The sequence below is a fragment of the Amblyraja radiata genome, chromosome 33, assembly GCF_010909765.2.
Source record: "Amblyraja radiata isolate CabotCenter1 chromosome 33, sAmbRad1.1.pri, whole genome shotgun sequence".
NCBI lineage: Eukaryota > Metazoa > Chordata > Chondrichthyes > Rajiformes > Rajidae > Amblyraja > Amblyraja radiata.
In genome coordinates, this window is record NC_045988.1 from 11,675,542 (window position 1) to 11,700,986 (window position 25,445).

The 25,445-nt window shown below is 43.9% G+C and overlaps 1 protein-coding gene across 1 annotated transcript; it reads right to left on the reverse strand.

Annotated features, from left to right (window-relative positions):
• Positions 1-2,268: 2,268 nt before the first annotated feature.
• On the reverse strand, positions 2,269-12,318 carry LOC116991145 (thy-1 membrane glycoprotein-like). Its single transcript, XM_033049511.1, has 4 exons — positions 12,219-12,318; positions 7,850-7,926; positions 5,434-5,778; positions 2,269-3,065 (listed from the first exon to the last, which is right to left on the reverse strand). Exons 2-4 carry the CDS (start codon positions 7,881-7,883, stop codon positions 2,944-2,946), a joined length of 501 nt encoding a protein of 166 aa, XP_032905402.1. The 5' UTR covers positions 7,884-7,926; positions 12,219-12,318; the 3' UTR covers positions 2,269-2,943.
• Between the last annotated feature and the right edge of the window lie 13,127 nt (positions 12,319-25,445).

Genomic DNA, 25,445 nt, shown 5'->3' on the forward strand with positions numbered 1-25,445 from the left:
ACTTTGGGCATCTGAGTTCTCAGACCCCGAAACCTTTTAGACATAAAAGGGTGGTGGGTATATGGAACGAGGCTGCAGGAGGAGGTAGTTGACGCAATGCTTAAGAAACATTTAGACAGGTACATGGATGGGACAGGTTTAGAAGAATATGGACCAAACGCAGGCAGGTGGGACATGTTGGTCGGTGTGGGCAAGTTGGGCCGAAGGGCCTGTTTCCACGCTGCACGACTCTGAGCATGTATGGGAATTACTTTGTTACACTAAAGGTCTTATCAGTTACAGTAGATCCATTTGAAGGACTCAAAATATTGAAATAAACAATGTCATCGTAGCTATTAAAATTGTATTGAATTACCTGCTGTTTGTTAGCCTTGTTCTTACAAAGTACTTTGAGTTCAGAGAGAGGCTGCTGAGAGGTCTCCAGGAGAATGCCTGTTTGTTGCTGTTTGTCAAATTCCAGTGGAGCGGGAAGGATCTCATAGGAAGGGCCCCCTCTCACCAGTTGCTGCTTGGCCGTGAGTTCAGGCAATGGGGCATTTCGTCAGACAAGCTGGGCAGTCTGCTCAGGGAACCATGTCACATGATCCAATAAGTCCTTGTCCTGCAGTGCCTGCACAATGTTTTTGTACTGACCACTGCCCGGTGGACTTGTGGTCAAAGGTGTTGGTTTGGAACAACCTTTAAAGACCTTTTCCATCCACCAGCTTCACTCTCCTGTGGCTCACAGACACAACAATGCCCCATGAGCACAGTGCTCCATGTTGTACTAAACTCTTGGCTACAATATCAATCACTGTGCTTCCCCATTGCTGTCCGACAATAGGGAAACAATCCCACAGGGAACACACAGGGAACATCAGCCTGGCTTTTGTCTTTGTGTGTAGAGTGTACCCTGGCCATTTGGGAATGAGGGTGCTGTCCACTGCTCAGGAGTCAACCTCGGGCTTAGGTCAATCATCCTCTACAGCACCTCAATGGTCTAGGATGGATGTGAAGCCAAACCTAGAGTTAAGGTGGCAAACCGATCCTTTCATTGTGAGATGAAAATAAATCAAATCTCATAGTTACCATCTCCTATTCCATGGAGAAAAACACCTCACCTGTGCTGTCTCTGCTGCAATAGGGACTCAAATTCAGCTGATAAACATCTTCGTACCTTCAATAATGTGGTCGGAACACAAGTGAAGGCAGATCTGACCATTATTTACTCTGACCTGGTCACGTGCTGAGCTGCAAACAAAAGCAACCACCCTGTTCAGTCACTCCCTCCTCGTCTGCTCGAGTGCAGTTGAAGTCTCTATCATCACCTCGCCCCATCCCTGGACCTCGGGACCTCTGACTGCTGCCATCTACAGCTTGCCCCTTCCATAAAAATGAAGCCCTTTGAGAAATGGAAGATTCGCGAGCCTCACCATTCAAACATGGGAGCCACTTTCCGTCATGTGTCCAACAGTATCCTTCGCTCCATAGAAGCTGCCGCACCCGCTGAGTTTCTCCAGCACTTTTGTCCACCTTCGATTTTCCAGCATCTGCAGTTCATTCTTGAACAGTATCGATATCTCTATCATTACAGTGAAAGTCACATGGACCACCCACCCTACCAATTCCCATGTCATCACTAGGCCAGGTATCGCCCAGGCCAGGACTGAGCATACCCGGAATGCTCCCCTCATACGATTGACTTCCACCAACTCTCTGAACTCCGCTTACAGATCATAGGGCATAGGAGCAGAATTAGGCCATTTGGCCCATCAAGTCTGCCCCACCTTTCGATCATGGCTGATCTATTTTTTTCCCCAATATCTCAACTTTAAAACTCCACGCAGCTCTATGTGGCAAATAATTCCACAGATTCACCACCCTCTGGCTAAAGAAATTCCTCTTCATTTCATTTCTAAAGGTACGTCCTTTTATTCTGGTCTTAGTCTCTCCCACTACTGGAAGCATCCTCTACACATCCACTCTATCTAAGCCTTTTATTACTTGGTGGGTCTCAAATCAGATCCCCCCCCATCGTAATCTGTAGCGAGTACAGGACCAGTGCCATCAAACGCTCCTCATACATTGATCCAATTGGCCACAGTTCCTGAGGCTTGCGTCATGCTTGAGAGTTTGTCGATATAACCTTCTCCCCATAGATCAGCTTCATCAATGCGAGGCAGGATAGGGTTATAGTGCAGGCGGTAATGTGGGTGGATGCAGAATGTGAATGAATAAATGAGTGAAAGAGGACTGAACCTGCATAAAATAAAAATCACACAATTCACATTTTCCATTTGAGAAAAGAAAATGAGCATTTATTTATTGGATATTGGCAATTAAAAAAATTTGACACAGTACTCAGCCTACATAGAAAATATATTCAACAGAGCTGGATTCCTCAATATGTACAGTAACTGGTATGTACCTGAGCAGGCTAGCGTTACATTCAATAGAAGCCAAAGCACTTATATTAATATTTTGCATTGTTCGAAAGAGTCAGAGTCATTGGAGCAGATCCTGGCTTGTGTCTTGGAGAATCAGTCAGGCTCTTGGGTCTGCTACAACAGTGCACATAACTAGTTCACTAATGCTGCTCCTGCCCTCATCCCTCCCTGCATCCCGTTATTCACCAGTAACACCAGTGTGGTGATGATGGGAACCGATTCACAATTGATATCAGCCATGGCCTTGAAAGCTCTAAGGGGTGAACCCTACGCTAACATCACCATTGATGCTACTTGAACGACAATGGAATTGGAGAGGGGAGTTTGCGGAGTGCACCAAACTACATTTGCAACTGTGACTGTGACTTATCGAAACTATATCTGCTTGAAATCACTGGCATGATGGGAAATTAACATAAAATAATCACGATTGGCTAGGGTAAAAACAACAACAGAACAATCGCTCATTCCACAGTGGAGATGCTGTCATGCCTGTTCTTTCTGTGTTGCTGATTCATTAGTTTTCATTTCCACAAGGCAAGTTCCCCAGGTTTTGAAGAACGGGAAGCAAGAGCAGTAGACTCAGCATCAAAGGGATGTTCAGCAGAAGCCCAGAGGCGCCGCACTTTGGAATAGTTTCTGCAAAGACATTCAATGAAACAAAGAGACAATTAGAAAGTCTGTCTTTGTACCCGCGATGACACACGGCAATAAGACAGTCCCCATTCCCCATCCCATCAAAGAAAATTGTAAGTTTCATCTTGTGATAGAAATGTATCCAAATATCTTCAGTGGAGGCACACACAAAAAGGCCGGAGTAACTCAGCGGGTCTGGCAGCATATATGGAGAAAAGCAATAGGTGACATTTCAGGTTGGAACCCTTCTTCAGACCCAAAGCATCACTTATTCCTTTGCTCCAGAGATGCCGCCTGTTCCACTGAGATACTCCAGAATGTCGTGTCAATCTTCAGCACAAACCTGCATCTGCAGTTCCTTCCTACACATCTTCTCCAGTGAACATTGCTCACCTTAAACGGATTTCTCGGTGTAAGTGTTTATGGTCTCAGCTCTTTTTGTCAGGGTGTAAAATGAGTGACAGCTGCCATTCTGCATTGACATCACCAGGAATAAATAATGGTGAACTGTATAAACTTTCTCAATCGCATGTTGCACACAATTGAACAACATCAAGCAAGATCAGTTTGTGTTCCCTCCCACGGCCCAGACTTCGAATTCTGTAACAAGTTCACAATGTTCATCTGTGAATGTTCATAGGCTTGTATTCACTGGAGTTTAGAAGGATGAGGGGGTATCTTATCGAAACATATAAAATTAGGACTGGACAAGCTAGATGCAGGAAAAACTTTCCCAATGTGGGGCGAGTCCAGAACCAGGGGCCACAGTCTTAGAATAAAGGGGAGATCATTTAAGACTGAGGTGAGAAAAAACTTTTTCACCCAGAGAGTTGTGAATTTATGGAATTCCCTGCCACAGAGGGCAGTGGAGGCCAAGTCACTGGATGGATTTAAGAGAGAGTTAGATAGAGCTCTAGGGGCTAGTGGAGTCAAGGGATATGGGGAGAAGGCAGGCACGGGTTATTGATAGGTGACTATCAGCCATGATCACAATGAATGGCGGTGCTGGCTCAAAGGGCCGAATGGCCTCCTCCTGCACCTATTTTCTATGTTTCTATGTAACACTACTCATTAACTTCCATTTGCATAGTGCATGCAGATCATCTCAGCAGCACGATCATTCAACATCGAGCACGTACAGACTTGCCCAGACAGCCCAGGTCACTGGTATGTGTTCAGGAAGATCTTGTAGAGTTGCCACGGTTGAAGTGGACGGAGAAGATGATATGTAGGGTTGAGAACACAACCGGGAGTGGGAGGGAACCCAAGTGTCCTTTGTTGAAGAATATACTCAGGCCCCTGCTCCCAATGGTCATCGAGTCTCATGATTCATCCATACAAAACCAGTTTCTGCACTTACTCAACATCGGGTGCCACCGACAACTGAGAGACAGACCTGGCGATAAGACTGGACTAAGAACTTTTGAAACTTTGTCAGTGACAGAAACGTGGCGACTCTTTGTGTAACAGCCTGGGTGAAGTCTGCTGTATGATTTTACCGGATTGTATGCAAAAACATAGCATTTCACTGGACCTAGGTACATGTCACAATAAAGTATAATTGAATAATTGAACCAATCATACACTTCCTAAGCTGCGCACAAGACAGCAAACAGGATTGGGATCGCTGGATAATCAGTTCATGCAGCACATTCTGGGCTGGGGTTGGTGTTCGGGGTGAGTAAGGTGCGGCTGTTCATTAGAAACCCAGAAGGAAATGTTGGGAACCCATTGAAAGGTCTCAATATTGCAGGCCAGGCACAACATGTTATGTACAGAACAAGACCCCCCTCTACATTTTGCTGGTCCCACTGAATAAGGAGGAAATGGGTCATTGATTGGCTTATATTTGTTACTTGGACCCACTGGCTGTCCAACTTTGTTTGTGGCCCCCTACTACCAACGGAAGGGAAGCCACAGCAGTGATAATGTACCAACCCCCCCCCCCCCCCCCCCCCCCCCCCCCACTGTGGTATCCAGTCCATCCCTAACAGGGAGATTCCTTGAGATTTGTAACTGCAAGCCAGGCCTTTCGAGAGACTCTTTGCACTGAAATGTTTAATGTTCTATGGAAGGGTGGAGCAGTGGAAGATCTGTTGCCTTTCAGCGCCAGAGACCCAGGTTTGATCCTGACTACGGGTGCTGTCTGTACGGAGTTTGCACGTTCACCTTGTGACCGTGTGGGTTTTCTCTGGGTGCTCTGGTTTGCTCCAAAGGTGGACAGGTTAGTAGATTAACTGACTTTGGTAAAAATTGGGCCTAGTGTGTAGGATAATGTTAGTGTACGAGGTGATCACTGGTCAGTGTGGATCCAGTGGGCTGACTGGCCTGTTTCTGTGCTCTATGTCTAAAGTCTAAGAAATATTCTTACCTTTAGTAACTGAAATTGTTTTGTTGTCGTCATGACCTGGTTCAGCATTCAAGCGAAGATGGCAAGTATACTTGCCATTGTCAATTGTTCCAAAACCAGTCACATTGAGCATTACCATATCATCTGTCTTGGTTACTTTGGCCCGTTTCTTGTAGGACGCATCCGCCTTGTTCTCTTGGATTGTGCTAATAATCACCAGCGTCTGGTTCTTTCGATTGAAGAGACTCCACTCGTATTTGATGTCTCCAGAGGCCTTTTTGTGTTGGCATTCGAGACTCAGATCATTGGTCTTTGTGGTGCAGGCAGTCAGACGTGTGATTTCTTGGCCTTCCACCAAAGGCAATGCTAAAAAGAGAAATAAATGTCATGATTCCAGTGGTACCGTTTAACTGCGTAACTTATATATTCTTGCAACTAAGGAGGGATGATAATAATGTGTAGGAAGGAACAGCAGATGCAGGTTTAAACCAAAGATAGACACAAAATGGTGGAGTAACTCAGTGGAACAGGCAGCATCTCTGGGTAGAAGGAATGGGTGACGTTTTGGGTCGAGACCCTTCTTCAGACTGAGGGTAAATAATGATAATTAAGTATTGTTGAAGCTTCATTCATCCAGGCATATGGAGAGAGTTGCATTAAACAGGATCTTGTGGGCTTTGGGAAATGACAAGGCGAACCAGTTCTTGCAGAATGTCTGGCTTCAATCGCCACAATTAGTGCGGTTAAAAATAAAAACTGAAATTTTGGGAAAACTTAAAAATCAGGAAGTCCTGGAAATAGTCGGCAGATCAAATACCATCCATACTCACTGCCTGAAATAAGTGTTGTTATTTTTTCCCCCCGTTAATGTGGTTGATCTAGCTGGACTTCGTTTCAAAGGTTTGGTGTTGCTTGTGTCAGTGAGAGTCACAAGGATGTGGTTGGATTTTTTGCTTGCTGGTGACAATGATTCTCAGCCTCTTGTATGGGAACCAAACCATCGCATGAGTCATTCTCTCCTTCCCCGTGTATAAATTAGCATGTCATGCTTACACCATTAGGATTTATTTCACTGTTATATAGGTAGGTTACAATACTTACCTAAATCTGCAGTTCTGCCACTGGCCGTGTGCGTGACTTTGGCGCCTTTGGGGGGGGGGGGATTAAAATGCCATTTTGTCCTGCCTGTCCGAGATATATTTTCTCGGGCTGCTAGCTGATGCTGAAAAATTGTTCCAACTTGCGTTCTCGGAAGTTTTTTTTTTAAATCGCGGGACAATTTAATTGCTGAAGTAAAATAAAAAAGAGACTTCTAACGCCGTCAATGCCGACAACGGGACGGATCTCATGTAGGGGACAAAATATAAGGTAAATCGTTTATTTTACATATAATCTTGCTTCTTAGGATGACTCTAATCAAAATTTCATTGGCGAAAATGTGATTATGGCCCCATACGAACCAGCAGTGTTTTTCTTGCCGATATGGCGTTCAAATTCACTGCAAACTGCAACGTTCCAGTTGATCGCATTCCACAAAAACCCACTCGCAAGATGATTTAAATTGGCCATTAATTTAAGGGAATTAAACATTAAATTCCTTCCATTTGGCCTATAAATTCATGACAATGAGATTTAAAAATCATGTTATATTGTGAATTCTTGTGTGAATGTTATTTGGACACTTAGGCTATTTTAAAATGTTAATCTTCTCATAAGAAATGGATAGATGTTTAGATCTTGTAATTGAATTTTGTAATTAGCTACAATTGGGCAACTAACTAATTATATGTTTTAATTTCAGGTCATCCAACTAAGATTGTTTCATATTTGTTTCAGCTATAATAACTGAAAAAATATTTCAGTTCTCTTAATTTTTAAGAATGTTATGGGCTTTTGACTGCCCTCGATCACAGCTTTTGTGTTAAGTCAATGGAAAAGCAAGAGGGAACAAGATGCCAATTTCCAAGTATGAAAATGGCCATAACTTTTTTTTAATACTGAAGATATTAAAGTGAATTAGGTGTCAAATTAAACTTCTTTTTGTGCTTTATCTGATGGGATAAATTGCAGGCTTGACTATTAAAATCTCAAAATTTCGTAACATTGCTACTTTACTTCCTCTAATAACGTATTAGAGGAAGTGATGTTATGAAAATGTTAAGATAGGAAGATAAACACTCTTGACTCACCCATAATTATAGCTTTTAAAGCTTTTTTCCAAAAGCCGGTGTTTAAGAGTCAGTAATGCAGGGATGTGTCTATTCTTATCAACAATTATAGATCCGCTCAGCAGTTTGAGGTATCTGTAAGCCAATTGTTATATTTTATGGTCTAATTGTCTGCACCTCCTGCAGACCCTGAATGAACTGTGGCAGACTTAGAGTACACTGATGCTGTTCATTCAAAGAGGAAACCAGATTTCCCGAGGAGATCATACCTGCCAGGACAGACAGTATCAGCAAATGATTCATCTTTGGTAAAGACCAGGAGCCTCCTACAATCCGATATGTGCACCTGAAAAATAAAAGGAGATTGTGTCAGGGTTATCCTGAAACCGAATCTATTTCATGGGCGGGTCAGTTCTTGAAACAAAAGGGGGAAGAAAAGGCTCTTTTCCAAAACAGACAAATGCAATGGAAATGATCCACATCAGCATTTCCAAATGGCTCCCAGTCTGGTTCCATTTCATGTTCTACGGCTCTCACAACCTTGGCTCGCTCATTAGTCAAGCTTTTCCATGTTGGAGTCAAATCAGCCTCACTCTGGGTCTGAAGACCCCATCAGTCTGAAGAAGGGTCTCAACCCGAAACGTCACACATTTCTTGTCTCCAGAGAAGTCTCGCCGAGTTACTCCAGCATTCTGTGTCTATTATCGGTGCAATCCAGCGTCTGCAGTTCCTTCCTACACACTCACTCTCGGCAGACATTCCAGCTAAAGAACCGCAGCAACAGCAGTACTCGAGCAAACCTCACCGGGCAATGCAAAAGATGCCGCACTATTTATTCCCAAAGATGCACACAACATGTAAAAAACATAGCACAAGTAGAATTACGTAAGATAGACACAAAATGTTGGAGTAACTCAGCGGGTCAGGCAGCATCTCTGTAGAAAATGAATAACATGATTACTTAATCAATCCATTCATTAATTAATTAAAGAATTACTTAATGGTCATCCTTTGACCAAGATCACCAACAGAGTTTGTCCGGTCTTTATTTCAATAATATTCCAACGCACAAATTGGGCATTGGAATTCTTATGTTGTCTCAGTGGTAATAATTCAAAATATTACCACTGAGCTTCGGGGCGGCCTAAATATTGCGCAAAAAAAAATAATCTTCAGCAGGTGGATAAAAAATGATGAAAAGGGAGACTCGCCCACACAGTCCCTGTCCGATCTCCCTTACCTTAAATCCCCCTCTTCTTTAAATATAATTGTTCAGCTAACAGCCGAGATCTCCGGCCAATTGCCACAGTGCCTGTGTTAGGTTTAAGCAATTCCGACAAACTCAAGCCGAAATCTGATAAAATCAAAGCGCTCAAACCACAATTGCGTCACCGGGCGAATTGGCAGATGCATCAATCTCACGTTGCATTGGCAGCAATGCTGCACCATAATGCAGGGAACAATACTGGGGGGGGAAACGACCACACTGACACTGAAAACATTTCTAAAGGCAAGAAGGAAGCCCCCGTGTAAATCTAAACAAACATTGCCAAGGATTACATATATCTTCCATCACATCATATACGTTGCAACACCACAGAGGCACAAATGCGTTCAAAGGAGCAATGAGTGACATCTGCAATCAAGAAATAAAACACTGCAGATGTTAGAAATCTGAATAACGGAAATGCTGACTCAGAATGTCAAACAGCATCTGTGGAGAGAGATATAGAATTAATATTTCTGGAGGGTGACCTTTCATCAAATGAAACACTAGCTCTTTCCCCACAGATCCTGCCCGGCCTGCTGCATTTTCACCTCACACGCCTTTCTGCAAAATTGATTTTCACCAGCAGAGTCACCATGTTGATTTGGGTGTGACAACCGGTGTCAAAAGGAACAGACTGAAACGTCTTTGTCATTGAGTCATGGCTCTTTTTTTATAATTCATTCCCTTTCAACAATTTGAACAGGATTCTTCAAAATGGGAAGCTAATTTCTATGGGCAGAACAGATTCCCTTTGTGAGCCTTGTGCCTTTCTGTGTTCTGATATCTGACTAATAGGATATAAGATCGGCATTACGTTACTTTAGTAGCTTGCAGAAGACTGAAGTGGTCACTAGACACCTGCAACTCAATTGAAAATATGAAGGAAGTGTTTACAAGACATTAAAAAAATGGCATTCAGGGTTAATACTCTATGGGGTATGTGGACAAAAGGCTTTTGTAGACGTTCTGGTGAACGATTGAATCAAAATTCGAACCCATTACACCGAGACTGGGTCAATAAAGAGAGGTCGGGCCAAGCCCAGGAGAGAAATTGGATGCTTTAGGTTCAAGTCAGGGTGGTTCCAAAAGGGAATTGGCGAGGAGACTTGCTTGGAAAAAGAAACGACGGCAAATATATTTTAGATCACTTTGACAGATGAGAGGAGGAGATTGGGGGTGGATAGTGAGGATAGAGTTTGCCCTGTCGGTAGCAGGGTGGGGCAGTGTGTTGGTGTGTGTGTGTGGGGGGGTGGGGGGGGGGGGGGGGGGGGGGGGGGGTAAGAGAGCTGATCTGCTCTGCTGAGGCGAAGAAGGTGGGTTGTACCTTCAGTACCCAATGTGGGGGCGACAGGCAAGTCTGCGTCGTCCAAGAACAAAGGCAGAGGGAAGGGATACTCGCCTGCCCTGGGTGGGGATGGAGGGAGAGAAGTCTACACACCCAGCATGGGAGGGGTGGGGAGGTGGTGAGGATGAAGTAAGGATGACACACGGAGACTGCAGATGCGGCTGGAAATGCTGAGTTCACCCGGCAGTGTGGGGTAGTGGGGGGCAGAAGTAACGCTGCTTGGGCGTGGCGGTGTCAGCGGGGGCACAAGCCGAGGAGCGGGGGGTCGGGGATGGGGCAAGAAGGGCGGGGGGAAAGGCTGGCGGTGGGTATGGAGTTGTTGAATGATTGCGATTCCTTCACAAAGAATGGGGAAGTAAGACAGAGGCAAGAGGGTTAAACAAACAGGATGCGGTGGGGTAACTGGACTGAGACTCGAGGGCGGCTCGTCTCGGTCACAAACCCCCTCGGAATCTATTCTCCCGCTCAGTTTGCAACCCATCCGCGATTTCCATGTCTCCCCCTCTTTCTCCGTTCTGCCGCCCACAGCTTTCTCCTGAATGTAATCTGCAGAAATCCGCAGCAACTTCCAGTCGCAGCGGCTGCGGTTTTCCCTGGGACACTGCATAAACAATCCCGCATTTTACCTGCATTGGATTTACATTTAAAGCGGTTCCCTCCCAATCCATACCCTGCGATTAATTTCTCTCGACTCTCGCCTGCAAACGATTCAAGATCTGTTTTCATCTTTTAAAGATTAAATGTCGACGATGCTGATGAATTTGATTTTTTTCTTTCCTTATTTCATCGCTTCCCCCCTCCTATTCCCCTCTCCCCCTACCCTCCCTATCTCTCCCCTTCCCCTCTCTCCCTCGTCCTCCTTTCCTCTCCCTTCTCTGACTGTTCTCCGCTTTAATTCATCTCTCCTTCCCCTGCTGGGTATTTGCAGAGCGGGTTCACATCTCGCTTCTCCCTGCAATAGGCAGCCGACCTCCTCCTCGCCCCTTCCTCAAGCCCTGCTCTCTCCCCGTCCATCGCTGTCCTTACCGGCAATGGTCTCGCCTCCCGATGCTACTGAAGGGTCAGCTTCTCGCCGCCGCTCCTATATAATCGCTTCTTGTTCTTTTGAAATCGGAAGCGACCCTGTGCAACCGTGGGTTTCCTGTAGAGAATTTAAAGGCTGTTGGAAGCGTCTCTCACTGCAGCACTGACTGCGGTAGCAGCTGACAGGCAGCACGCCCCTTCTTCCAGAATATGAAGTGATCCCACCCCCTCCACATCGCAGTCTACGCGATGGGCAGACGATGTCTGGGGACTAGGAGCTCAGCTAGAAGCTTCCGAGAAGCTTCAGACTAACCCCCCCCCCCCCCCCCTTGCTGTTCCTGCGGCTTCTCTCGCCGCGTTTAAAGATAACCCATTGAAAAAAAGGACCGACTACGCTGGAAACACTCAGCGGGTCGGGCAGCATCAGCAGTCTCTGGTCTGCCAGCCTGCGGCAACCATGGCTGGGGAGAGGACGAAATGTACAGGAAGATGCTGGTTTAAACCGAAGATAGACACAAAATGCTGGAGTAACTCAGCGGGACAGGCAGCATCTCTGGAGAGAAGGAATATTCGAATGGGCGACGTTTCTGGTCGAGACGGGTCTAAAGACGCTCTCCAGAGATATATACTGTCTGTCCCGCTGAGTTACTCCAGCATTTTGTGTCTATCTTCGGTTTAAACCAGCATCTTCCTGTACATTTCGTGTCTAGCTGGGGAGAGGATGTCGGTTTGGTCAGAACCCAGTGACCAACACCGGTTAGACAAAGAGCCGCCAGCTACCAAGCAGCGCACACATCTGACAGGCACGGGCTCACATTTTCCCTTCTCATGTGCCCCAACCTGCCCGCAGACAGGTTTCATTTGCTTTATCTACACCGTGGAAGATTGAATGCGTAGGGCGGAGAATTAAAAGCCACTGCAGTCTGGTGCTAGCACGGTGCAGATCCAGCCCACGGCTCAAGCTCGCCTCCCTGTTTGCAGCGCATTTCAGGTTTCCTACCATTTGCTGTTGATGTGGTGAATAAAATGCTGATAGACACTAGTTTGAAGAAGGTTCCCGACCCGACTCTCCAGAGTTGCTGCCTGTCCCTCTGAGTTACACCAGCATTTTGTGTCTATTTGCCCCGTTTAGACCAGCATCTGCAGTTCCTTCCTACACAATAAAATGTTGATGCCCGGTAGTGATCTGAGGGGGGGAGGGGAGGGGGGGGGTGTAAAATGTTTGCCCTCGGCGGTCGGTTGACCCTTATCAATCCCAACAGACACAGAAGCCTCTGCGTCGACCACGCTCTCTCTCTCTCTTTTTGGAAGGGAGTGCCTTAGTTCTGTTTATCTCTAATGGCAAAGTAAAGGCTTTTTATGCTTCACTTTAAAACCCAAACAGACTCAAGGGAAAGTGCTGGCTTCATTTTATGGCATGGCACTTTAAAAGGAAATTATTACCACCGTTTATAGAGCCGCCCAGAATGGAAACAGGCCCTTTTGCCCAACATGTCCATGCTTCAAGATGCCCCATCGAAGATAGTCCCATTTGCCTATGTTTTGCCCATATCTCTCTTCCTATCCCTGTACTTGTTTCAATGTTTAAAAAAATATTGTTATGGCTGCAACCAGTTCCTCTGACAGCTCGTTCCATATACCCATCATGCTCTGAGGTACAGTAAAAAGCTTTTTGTTATGTGCGATCCAGTCAAAGAAAAGACTATATATGATCACAATCAAGCCGTTACAGCGTGTAAATAAAGGGTCCAACATTTAGTGCAAGATATAATTTGACTAAAGATAGTTCAAACGTCTACAATGAGGTAGAGGGGAGGTCCGGACTGCACTCTAGCGAGTGAGAGATATTTGTTTTCAAGTGTCTGTACTTCTTACCTGATGGGAGGAAGGGGAAAAGGGAGTGACCGAGGTGATACTGATTCTTGATTGTGTTGGTGGCCATGTCGAGGCAGCATGAAGTGTAGATGGAGTCAATGGAGGGGGTTTGGTGTGTGTGATGGTCTGAGCTACATCCAAAACTCTCTGCAATTTCTTGTGGTTCTGGATGGAGCTGCTCCCAAACCATGCTGTGATGCATCCGGATAAAATACTTTCCACCGACCATCTGTAGAAGTTGGTGAGGATTATTGAGGACATGCCAGACTTACCAAACTTTCTAATGAAGTTGAGGCCTTGGTGTGCTTTCTTGGTCATCGTTTTTCCTCTCATTTGCCCCACAGATTCCTATTAAATATTTCTCCTCTTACATTAAACCTATGGTTCTTCATTTCCCCAACCCAGGTAATTCACCCTATTTATCCCCCTTCAGGACTTTATACACCTTTATAAAATCACCCCTCACCCTTCTGTGTTCTAAGGAATAAAGTCGTAGCCTGCCTAACCTCTCCCTACAGCCCAGGCCTTTGAATCCTGGCAACATCCTCGCAGATCTTTTCTGCACTCTTTCCATATTTAATATTGTCCATTATGCAGATTGCAACAGCAGTACAAAAGGAAAGGTGAGCTGCAATTGTACAAGGTATTAATGCTATGCCGTTCACTGCTGAGCACCCTCCTTTAGGAAGAATCACTGAAGGTTCACCAGAACTATGTCACGGTTTAATGAGTTAAATAGTAAGGCCCCATTACTGAACTAGGCTTACATTTCCTAGAGATTGGAAAATTAAAGGTTGATCTAATTAAGGCAATCAAACTCACACATCCAGTAGAAACTGGTGTCTCTGGTGGAAGAGACTGAGATAAGAGAGTTGTTTTTAAAATTAATGGAAGCACTTTTTCACCCAGAAGTTATCTCATATCTGAAATTACCCCTGAAAAGCTGTAAATTCTGGAAGCAAACTAACATTGTTAAGACTAAAGTTGCTCATTTTACAGAGTAGTGGAACAAACTGAAGGGTTGAATTGCCTCTGGTATCTCTATGCCCATGTTCTGGAATATACTAGTGTTCCTTTCCATTATATTGTTTCATTGCTTTTAGCTTTTAATATTCCATTATAAACTAAAAGCAATGAATGACCAAGGCAATATCCACAGATGCAAGTATAACATTTAATAGATTCCCGAACGAACTGGAGACCTAATTCAAACTCCAAACCTGATGATGTCGGTGAGAAAGTGGATCAATAAATATCAATCTTGTCGAAGCAGAGCAGAAAATGTGAGCACGGACTGTGTGAAAGATCATTCACATTAAGCACAAAGACTTATGCCAGAAATCTAAGCACATAAGTAATGTAACTGTCTGCCCCTTCAGCTGATAGCAGTGATCTGCGGTATCTTTAGTGCATTTATTGTAAATTGAACATATCATAATCATCATAAATGACCATTAGTGAGTGAGTCAGAAAGATTTGGTTTCTAATTCTATTCTATCAAAATGAGTACAGATGTCTCGGTTGACTCCCTGTACAGTACTGTATTAAATAAATGCTTCACTGTCAAAGAAGCTGTATTCCCACTTTGTCACACATATTGATAAACTAGGCAGCATCTCCCCTCTCAGGTGAGTGCTAAAATGGAAGATGGATTCTCTCCATTGTATTTTCCATTCATCCATGCCATAATTAACATTAAAAGTCACAAAGTGCTGGAGTAACTCAGTGGGTTAGGCATGCATTTCTAGAGAACACGGATAGGTGATGTTACCTGTTGGACCCTTCTTCAGACAGTCTGCCTGATCCACTTAGCTATTCCAGCACTGTGTGTTTTTTTGTAAACCAGCATCTGCAGTATCTTGTGTCTCCGTACTCAATGTTGTGCATTTCCATTAGCATTATGTTGCTCAACTTTGTCCCACCCTCAGATAATCCGCTGTGAGACCTCAGTGAAATGTTACCTTCAGGCTTAGCTGCTCTAATTTGGTCTGGCTTGCTTCCCTTATTCTGCTCTCCATAACCTTAGGATACAGAATGTAGCAACTTGTCTGCAAACATGCACATGAAGGATATGGGCCAGATGCAGAATAATGGGTGAGTTGGGCTGAAGGGCTGTTTTCATACTGTATGACTCCATGACTCTATGCATGGTCACCCGTGAATTCCTGACCTCCAGGAATGTCACCATTTAAAAATGATCTTCCATCCATCTGTGATCTTGCCTTTTCCCATTATTGGAGATCTTTAAACTATCTTTAATTGGACTTTATCAGACCTCAATGTTATATTTTGCACAGAATGTTAGTACCCTTTATCCTTTATCTGTGTATTGTGGACAGTTTGATTGTATTTATGTGTAGTCTTTTCCCTGACTGGATAGCCCCCAAACAAAATATTTCACTGTACCTCGGTACACATGACTAATGGACTAAGCTTAATTAAACTAAACAAAACTAAACTGTGCTTTAAATCTGGTCACTTATTCATTTGTAACTTAAATTGTTTAGCATTGTGCCTCCAAAGAACATGGTTGTAAGCTCTGGGTGTCTTAACATCTTTCCACCCCTTTCTGACTTTAAGACACGTTGAATCCTAATTTGTGGCAGCCTTTTGTTCACCTGCCCTAATATCTCCTCGTGTGTTTCAACGTGAGTTTTTGTTTTATGTTGCTCCTGTGAAAGTGCCTTGGGATATTTTACAGGTGGTATATCAGTGGAATTTCTTTACGTTGTGAGAGTCAATGTAGGAATGCAAGACATTGTTTTACGAGTGTTGAATTGCATTGGCTGTGATGCTGGTAATTTTCAGTGCAATTTTGCTCCGGTTGTTGCGACTCTAGAGTTTGTTCAAAGGTTGTGGGTTTGTGCCATACTTCCTCTTTTTTCCCCAGGTTGGTTCCCCAAGCAGCACATTCAAGTCGAGAGACAAGAATCGTTATAAATTGACACATGAACCGGAACATTGAAATTCTTGCGTGCAGCAGCTTTGGAAACACACCGGAAGCAGAAAAATTAACAAGAAAATAAAAATTGTTGTTCTAAGTAAATTACACCACAACAGTGCAAAACCAAAGTATGTAGAACAGAGAGAGAATCTTCAGTAAAGTACTCCATTGAAGCTTCAGGCATTAAAGACGCTTGACAAAGCAAATGCTCAGCAAAGAGCAGTGAAGAAAACAGAGCCCTGTCTACTACTGTATTTAACTCGTGGTTAATGCCTCAACACCAGGTTTGATTCGATTATCAGGATATCATGGTACAATGGTTCGATGGTTTTGTAGTATTACACATACCAAGATACAGCAATTTATTTGCATGCAGTTCAGTTATTACTATATATAAGAACAAGTCAAGATTAAGTAGAAAGTGTACATAAATAGCCCACAGACCGTATACAAAATGGTGATTGATGGACCTTGCTATGTACATCTGGTTGCTGGACCTGTGCAATTAGCAATATTTAATGAGTTATGAATCAATATTACAAAGTGTTTTCATGGTTTGAAAATGTAAGCAATATAAAAGAATGTTTTATGTAAAGGTTTCCTTTCGATATTTATACCTTTTGAGCCCACCAGCATCACAAATTGCATTTAATATGGTGCCCCACACAGGTCACTGGAGTGAATGGAACAATTGTTGCGATTCGTAAACAGTACTGGATCCGCTGCTATCTAAAACACAATGAGACATAAACCAGCACCGAAGCAAATGTGAGAAGTTGTGTAGCTGGTGAATCATGTAGCATTGGCTGTGTATTGAGTATTGTGTAAGTTGTGCATGAGAACCTACATATGAGGAACAGTGTGCAACGTGTGTGTGAGAAGCCATTTGTGACGAGCATTGTGTGAGTGGGTAAAAAGCAGGGTGTAGAAAACAATGTGGAGGATCCGTGTGACAAGTTGTGTAGAAGAGCAGTGGGCAAGGAGTGAGCAGGGAGGAGTGCTTGAGAAGGTGTTCTATTAGCAATGTGCAAGGAACAATGAGCCGTGTGCAAGAGTCACCTACAATCTGGTGCTGCAGTGAAATGGAAGATGAGACGGAAGAAGTGAGTGAAAATGTAAAGAATTAAAACGTTGATGTGGAACTGATGATATTTTTTAGGGTGATGATATAAGAACCTGTTGCCACATAGAAAAGTTGAGTGGTGAAGCAACAGCACAATTACAAGTTCGATGAACAAATGGAGGAGGAGCAAGCAGGGGAACGAGGGACAGGGAGAGGGAGAATGTAGGCTGCAGGCGAGGAGGGGAGTGGGACAGATGGGAGAGTGGTGTGGAGGCTAATAGGAGACTTGTAAGAGTGGAAGAACTGGGGGAAAGAGTGGGGAAAGAAAAGAGAAAGGGGGCGAGAGAACGGAAGAAATAGATTGTAAACAGGAAAGATGGAAAGGAGGAAGACACAGACTGCCGGAGTAACTCAGCGGGTCAGGAAGCATCTCTGGAGAAAAAGAATAGGTGACATGTCAGTCTGAGGAAGGGTTCCAACCCGAAATGTCACCAATTCTTTTTCCCCGGAGATGCTTTCTGACCTGCTCATTTACTCCAGCATTTTGTGACTATGTTTGGTATAAACCAGCATCTGCAGTTCCTTCCTGCACAAGGTAGAGAGAAAGTTGTGACAGAGGAAGCAGATGATAACGTGGAAGGTTTTACGTCAGAATGTTTGATGGTATTTAACAAGCCCTGAGCCCAAAATGAAGGGGGTGGGGAAGGGAGGGAAATGTTCATACCTCTCGTGCTCTTATTGTTCTCACTTCTACCTACCTTTCAAAATTGACAAAATAGTCAAAATAGTCAAAATTAGGAGAAAACAATGCAACTGAAGAAAGAGGCTTGTTGGTGGGACAAGGGGAAGTTCGAGGCTGTTAAATGACATTGTTAAACATGCAGCAATGCACATTATTGGAAGTTTCAAACTTAAGTTCTTTGAAAGAAGGCATGAGTATTTGTATTGCACTTGTTACAATTTCAGAGTCACAAACAACTTGAAGTACTTTTCATATGTAGTCCAATGTTATAATGTAGGACACAAAATGGAAAATTTGCATTCAACATCCTATGAAAACAAGCCAAAATTTGTGTTCTTTTGTGTAAACCGGCCTCTGTGGTTCCTTATTTCTTCAATTTGCCTTTGAATTTGAGTACTGATTGGAAAATTAGGAGTTTTTACTATTTCTTGAATTGGGACTATGAGTACATTCATGTTTGAATCAGGATGGGACCAAAGTTTAGTTCACCCTCAGTTGGACTTGACTGTCAGCCCGGAATATGGTCATAATTATTGGCTTGGGGAATCCGTGACCATTCAAATTTGGAAAAAAGAGTGCAACTCATGAACCGATATCTGACACCACTGGTGCAATGTTCTCATCTTCTCCCATCGAGTTTTCAAGGGGAAATGTCATACCTTGTTGCCCTTGACCAAACCTTCCCACCAACTGTCAGCATCCCCCCCCCCCCCCCAATCACTTATTGCCCAATTAGGATATATCCATTCAGATAGTAACTGGATCAACATTGAATGCTAGCATGGGAATGGAAGAGGAGAGGAGGGAGAGTGGGAAAGAAGGAACTTGAAAAACTCTAAGGAATTGGAAAGGAGGTCTTGGGTGCCAATAGTGTGATTGCAGAAATCCTAAACTGTACCAGCTGTGCAGTGAAATTCCAGCCATGTCTCTGGGAAATACCTAAGGAATATTAGAGAGAACTTAGAAAAGTTAGAAAACAAGCATGTTTTACCTGCAGAGAATGGAATAAAGAAGATATCTCTGTTAGGGTGGAAATCTAGAGATGTGGAAGTGGAGGGTGAGAGAGAGTGGCAAAGGCTTGTAATTTCAGTTAGAGTCACAGTACCTTCGACAAGGTACCGCGCGTCAGGCTGCAAGGGAAGATGAGTGTCCCTGGTATTAAAGGGAAGATTCGTAATAAGGTGGATGAGTTGAATGTGCAGATAGCTATTAATGACTATGATATAGTTGGGATCACGGAGACATGGCTCCAGGGTGACCAAGGCTGGGAGCTGAACATCCAGGGATATTCAATATTCAGGAAGGATAGAGAGAAAGGAAAAGGAGGTGGGGTAGCGTTGCTGATTAGAGAGGAGATTAACGCAATGGAAAGGAAGGACATTAGTTTGGAGGATGTGGAATCGGTATGGGTAGAGCTGCGAAACACTAAGGGGCATAAAACGCTGGTGGGTGTTGTGTACAGGCCACCTAACAGTAGTAGTGAAGTTGGAGATGGTATCAAACAGGAAATTAGAAATGCGTGCGACAAAGGCAAAACAGTTATAATGGGTGACTTCAATCTACATATAGATTGGGTGAATCAAATTGGCAGGGGTGCTGAGGAAGAGGATTTCTTGGAATGTATGCGGGATAGTTATCTAAATCAACATGTAGAGGAACTAACGAGAGAGCAGGCTATTTTAGACTGTGTATTGAGTAATGAGGAAGGGTTAGTTAGCAGTCTTGTTGTACGTGCCCCCTTGGGCAAGAGTGACCATAATATGGTTGAGTTCTTCATTAGGATTGAGATGACATTGTTAATTCAGAAACAATGGTTCTGAACTTAAAGAAAGGTAACTTTGAGGGTATGAGACGTGAATTGGCCAAGATTGACTGGCAATTAATTCTAAAAGGGTTGACGGTGGATATGCAATGGAAGACATTTAAAGACTGCATGGATGAACTACAAAAATTGTTCATCCCAGTTTGGCAAAAGAATAAATCAGGGAAGGTAGTGCATCCATGGATAACAAGGGAAATCAGGGATAGTATCAAAGCGAAGGATGATGCGTACAAATTAGCCAGAAAAAGCAGCATACTGGGAGACTGGGAGAAATTCAGCGACCAGCAGAGGCGGACAAAGGGCTTAATTAGGAAAGGAAAAATAGATTATGAAAGAAAACTGGCAGGGAACATAAAAACTGACTGCAAAAGTTTTTATAGATATGTGAAAAGAAAGAGATTAGTTAAAACAAATGTAGGTCCCTTGCAGTCAGAAACAGGTGAGTTGATCATGGGGAACAAGGATATGGCGGACCAATTGAATAACTACTTTGGTTCCGTCTTCACTAAGGAAGACATAAATAATCTGCTGGAAATAGCAGGGGACCGTGGGTCAAAGGAGTTGGAGGAATTGAGTGAAATCCAGGTTAGCCGGGAAGTGGTGTGGGGTAAATTGAATGGATTAAAGGCCGATAAATCCCCAGGGCCAGATAGGCTGCATCCCAGAGTACTTAAGGAAGTAGCTCCAGAAATAGTGGATGCATTAGTAATAATCTTTCAAAACTCTTTAGATTCTGGAGTAGTTCCTGAGGATTGGCGGGTAGCAAACGTAACCCCACTTTTTAAGAAGGGAGGGAGAGAGAAAACGGGGAATTACAGACCAGTTAGTCTAACATCGGTAGTGGGGAAACTGCTAGAGTCAGTTATTAAAGATGGGATAGCAGCACATTTGGAAAGTGGTGAAATCATTGGACAAAGTCAGCATGGATTTACAAAAGGTAAATCATGTCTGACGAATCTTATAGAATTCTTCGAGGATGTAACTAGTAGCGTGGATAGGGGAGAACCAGTGGATGTGGTGTATCTGGACTTCCAGAAGGCTTTCGACAAGGTCCCACATAAGAGATTAGTATACAAACTTAAAGCACATGGCATTAGGGGTTCAGTATTGATGTGGATAGAGAACTGGCTGGCAAACAGGAAGCAAAGAGTAGGAGTAAACGGGTCCTTTTCACAATGGCAGGCAGTGACTAGTGGGGTACCGCAAGGCTCAGTGCTGGGACCCCAGCTATTTACAATATATATTAATGATCTGGATGAGGGAATTGAAGGCAATATCTCCAAGTTTGCGGATGACACTAAGCTGAGGGGCAGTGTTAGCTGTGAGGAGGATGCTAGGAGACTGCAAGGTGACTTGGATAGGCTGGGTGAGTGGGCAAATGTTTGGCTGATGCAGTATAATGTGGATAAATGTGAGGTTATCCATTTTGGTGGCAAAAACAGGAAAGCAGACTATTATCTAAATGGTGGCCGACTAGGAAAAGGGGAGATGCAGCGAGACCTGGGTGTCATGGTACACCAGTCATTGAAAGTAGGCATGCAGGTGCAGCAGGCAGTGAAGAAAGCGAATGGTATGTTAGCTTTCATAGCAAAAGGATTTGAGTATAGGAGCAGGGAGGTTCTACTGCAGTTGTACAGGGTCTTGGTGAGACCACACCTGGAGTATTGCGCACAGTTTTGGTCTCCAAATCTGAGGAAGGACATTATTGCCATAGAGGGAGTGCAGAGAAGGTTCACCAGACTGATTCCTGGGATGTCAGGACTGTCTTATGAAGAAAGACTGGAATTTAGGAGATTGAGAGGGGATGTTATAGAAACTTACAAAATTCTTAAGGGGTTGGACAGGCTAGATGCAGGAAGATTGCTCCCGATGTTGGGGAAGTCCAGGACAAGGGGTCACAGTTTAAGGATAAGGGGGAAATCCTTTAAAACCGAGATGAGAAGAACATTTTTCACACAGAGAGTGGTGAATCTCTGGAACTCTCTGCCACAGAGGGTAGTCGAGGCCAGTTCATTGGCTATATTTAAGAGGGAGTTAGATGTGGCCCTTGTGGCTAAGGGGATCAGAGGGTATGGAGAGAAGGCAGGTACGGGATACTGAGTTGGATGATCAGCCATGATCATATTGAATGGCGGTGCAGGCTCGAAGGGCCGAATGGCCTAATTCCACTCCTGTGACTTGTGAACTTGTGAGTATCATAGAGTCACCCAGCATAGAAGCAGGCCCTTTCGCCCACTGAGTCCATGCCAACCATCAACTGCTCTTCATGATAATCCTACACTAATCCCATATTCTAGTCTCCTCACATTCTCTTCAAATCTCTTGGATTCTACTATTTGTCAACACGAGGGGAAAGTTGGTGGAAGCTAACCTACCTGCCTGCACATCTTTGAGATGTCGGGTTGGGGGTTGCAGAATACCCATTGGAAATCCACAGGGAGAGTGGGCAAACCCCTCACAGGCGGAACCAGCGGTCAGGGTTGGGCTAAGATGCAAGAGGTGCCAGGCAGCAGCATTAACTGGGTGGCAATGTGCTGCTGATCCATCAGGACGAGATGCAAATACAGGGAGATGTACAAGAATAGCAGAAAAATAAAAACAAAAGCTATGAGATACAGAACACTGTAAATGCTGGTAATATATAAATTAAAAAAGAATATTGGAATTGCCTCACAGTTCAGGCCATTTCCAAAGGGAGATAAAAATTGTTCACATACAGGTTTATCTTGAGTTTTATCATAACTGGTGTCCTCTGAGAGAAACTGGAAAAGCTGATTATCTGAACCCCTGATACCTTGCTCATTCAAAAGATGACGTTTGTTCCTGGAGTTTGGATTGGGCCTCAATGGAATCATGCAGGAAGTTAAAAACTGGGAGAGCAGAGTGAGACTCAGAATTAAAGAAACAGGCAACTAAAGGGTCAGGTTCTCCCTTGCATACTGAATGGAAGGGCCCTCTGTTTCATTTCTCCAACCTGGGGGAGATAAACCTTTGTCAACAATATGAAGAGGAATCCACAGTTAAGGAAAAATTGCACATCTTGGAAGCACTTCCACAGTCCACTGCTTTGCCCGTCTGTGCAGGGATCCTGTGCTGGGACTTCTGTTGCTCCTGACATTATAAATGACTCAGACTTGAATGTAGATGGTTAGTAAGTTTGCAGATGACACCAAGATTGCTGTGGTCACAGCAATGTGTACTGTACGGAAGACGGTCAACGTATATAATGAGATGCAGATCAGCTACAGAAATGGGTGGAAAAATGGCAGATGGAGTTTAATCACAAGTGTGAGGTGTTGCAATTTGGGAGGTTGAATGTAAGGGGAAAATATACAATTAACGGAAAATCCTTTAATAGCATTGATGTACAGAGAAATCTTCAGGTCCAAGTCCATAACTTCCTGAAAGCAGCAACACTTGTAGATAGAGTGATAAAGAAGGCTTATGGTATGCTTGCCATTCGTTGGTCGAGGCACTGAGTATAAGAGTTGGGAAGTCATGATCCAACTTTATTGGATGTTGTTTGACAACATATTTGGAGTATTGCGTGCAGTTCTGGTTGCCCAATACAGGAAGGATGTGGAAGGAAGTCAGCCCACTGTCTCCACCTCTTCCTTTCTTCTTCCCGCCCCCGCTCCCTCCCCCCACCCTTACATCAGTCTGAAGAAGGGTCTTGACCCGAAATGTTGCCTATTTCCTTCGCTCCATAGATGCTGCCTCACCCGCTGAGTTTCTCCAGCATTTTTGTCTCTTCGATTTTCCAGCATCTGCAGTTCCTTCTCAAACAAAGGTATTTGCCACAATATCTCTCATTGTAACTCCTGTGCCCAGAAACGTCCTCTTGTACATCAAAGCTCTCTGCACCAAAATCACAATCTCTGCACCAAATTTCACAATCACATTGCTAATGTAAAGAATTCCTCCAATTTGGCATGTTACTCACTTGCATTTATACCCCTTGTTTCTGAACAGATGTTCTTTTCTCTCAATTGCCCCCTTGGATGTTCCTCAGTAACCGAAGAAATCCCATTCGTTTTTCCTCTTTATCTTTTTAAGAAAGCCCCGTCAGTCTTTCCTGACAGCACATCATCTCCATTTTATTAGCGTCCTCATAAATCTTTCCTGCACTTTTTGCAATGTCAAAACAACCTTTTAGCAGTATGGATAAGAGTGCAACCTGATATAAATTGAAATGTACATTCATTGCCTGCTTACATAGTTTATTTCTCTGGAAATGATACCCAGAATTTTACTCACTCACGCTATCATTGTGTACTGTTGCATTCTTCAACTCAGCTGTCCCTATACTCTTTACTTCTCCACCTCACTAATTTTCCTATATTCTCGGAAACGTGGCAGTATTATTCCACTTAATGCACTTAAATTGCAGAATAATGCAATATTCTTCTGAATAACAGTCCATTTTAAGGACATTAGATTTTTAGACTTTAGAAATACAGCATGTAAACAAGTCCTGCAGCCCACCGAATCTGCACTGACCAGCGATCACCCCATACACTAGCACTATCCTACACACGAGGGACAATTCACAATTTATTTTACCAACACTAATCAACCTATAAGCCTGTACATCTTTGGAGCGTGGGAGGAAACCGGAGCTCCTGGAGAAAACCCACGCAGTCACAGGGAGAGTGTATAAACTCCATTCAGACAACACCCGTAGTCAGGATCAAACCCAACTCTCTGGTGCTGTAAGGTAGCTGTGCCACTGTGCCACCTGCCTCCCTGAGTCCATGCCAACCATCAACTACTCTTCATGATAATCCTACACTAATCCCTTATTCTATTCTCCTCACATTCTCTTCAAATCTCTTGGATTCTACTATTTGTCAACACGAGGGGAAAGTTGGTGGAAGCTAACCTACCTGCCTGCACATCTTTGAGATGTCGGGTTGGGGGTTGCAGAATACCCATTGGAAATCCACAGGGAGAGTGGGCAAACCCCTCACAGGCAGAACCAGTGGTCAGGGTTGGGCTAAGATGCAAGAGGTGCCAGGCAGCAGCATTAACCTGTGGTGCCAATGTACTGTTGATCCATCAGGACAAGATGCAAATACAGGGAGATGTACAAGAATAGCAGAAAAATAAAAACAAAAGCTATGAGATACAGAACACTGTAAATGCTGGGAATATAAATTAAAAAAGAATATTGGAATTGCCTCACAGTTCAGGCCATTTCCAAAGGGAGATAAAAATTGTTCACATACAGGTTTATCTTGAGTTTTATCATAACTGGTGTCCTCTGAGAGAAACTGGAAAAGCTGATTATCTGAACCCCTGATACCTTGCTCATTTAAAAGATGACGTTTGTTCCTGGAGTTTGGATTGGGCCTCAATGGAATCATGCAGGAAGTTAAAAACTGGGAGAGCAGAGTGAGACTCAGAATTAAAGAAACAGGCAACTAAAGGGTCAGGTTCTCCCTTGCATACTGAATGGAAGGGCCCTCTGTTTCATTTCTCCAACCTGGGGGAGATAAACTTTTGTCAACAATATGAAGAGGAATCCACAGTTAGGGAAAAATTGCACATCTTGGAAGCACTTCCACAGTCCACTGCTTTGCCCGTCTGTGCAGGGATCCTGTGCTGGGACTTCTGTTGCTCCTGACATTGTAAATGACTCAGACTTGAATGTAGATGGTTAGTAAGTTTGCAGATGACACCAAGATTGCTGTGGTCACAGCAATGTGTACTGTACGGAAGACGGTCAACGTATATAATGAGATGCAGATCAGCTACAGAAATGGGTGGAAAAATGGCAGA

What these genes read in the sequence shown, in the direction of transcription:
- LOC116991145 (XM_033049511.1), bottom strand. Translation starts at nt 7,883, where the DNA reads ATGAATCATTTGCTGATACTGTCTGTCCTGGCAG. An exon ending in GATACTGTCTGTCCTGGCAG is followed by an intron (nt 5,779 to 7,849) that starts GTATGATCTCCT and finishes TTCTCTTTTTAG; the next exon opens with CATTGCCTTTGGTGGAAGGC. An exon ending in AACAATTTCAGTTACTAAAG is followed by an intron (nt 3,066 to 5,433) that starts GTAAGAATATTT and finishes ATGTCTTTGCAG; the next exon opens with AAACTATTCCAAAGTGCGGC.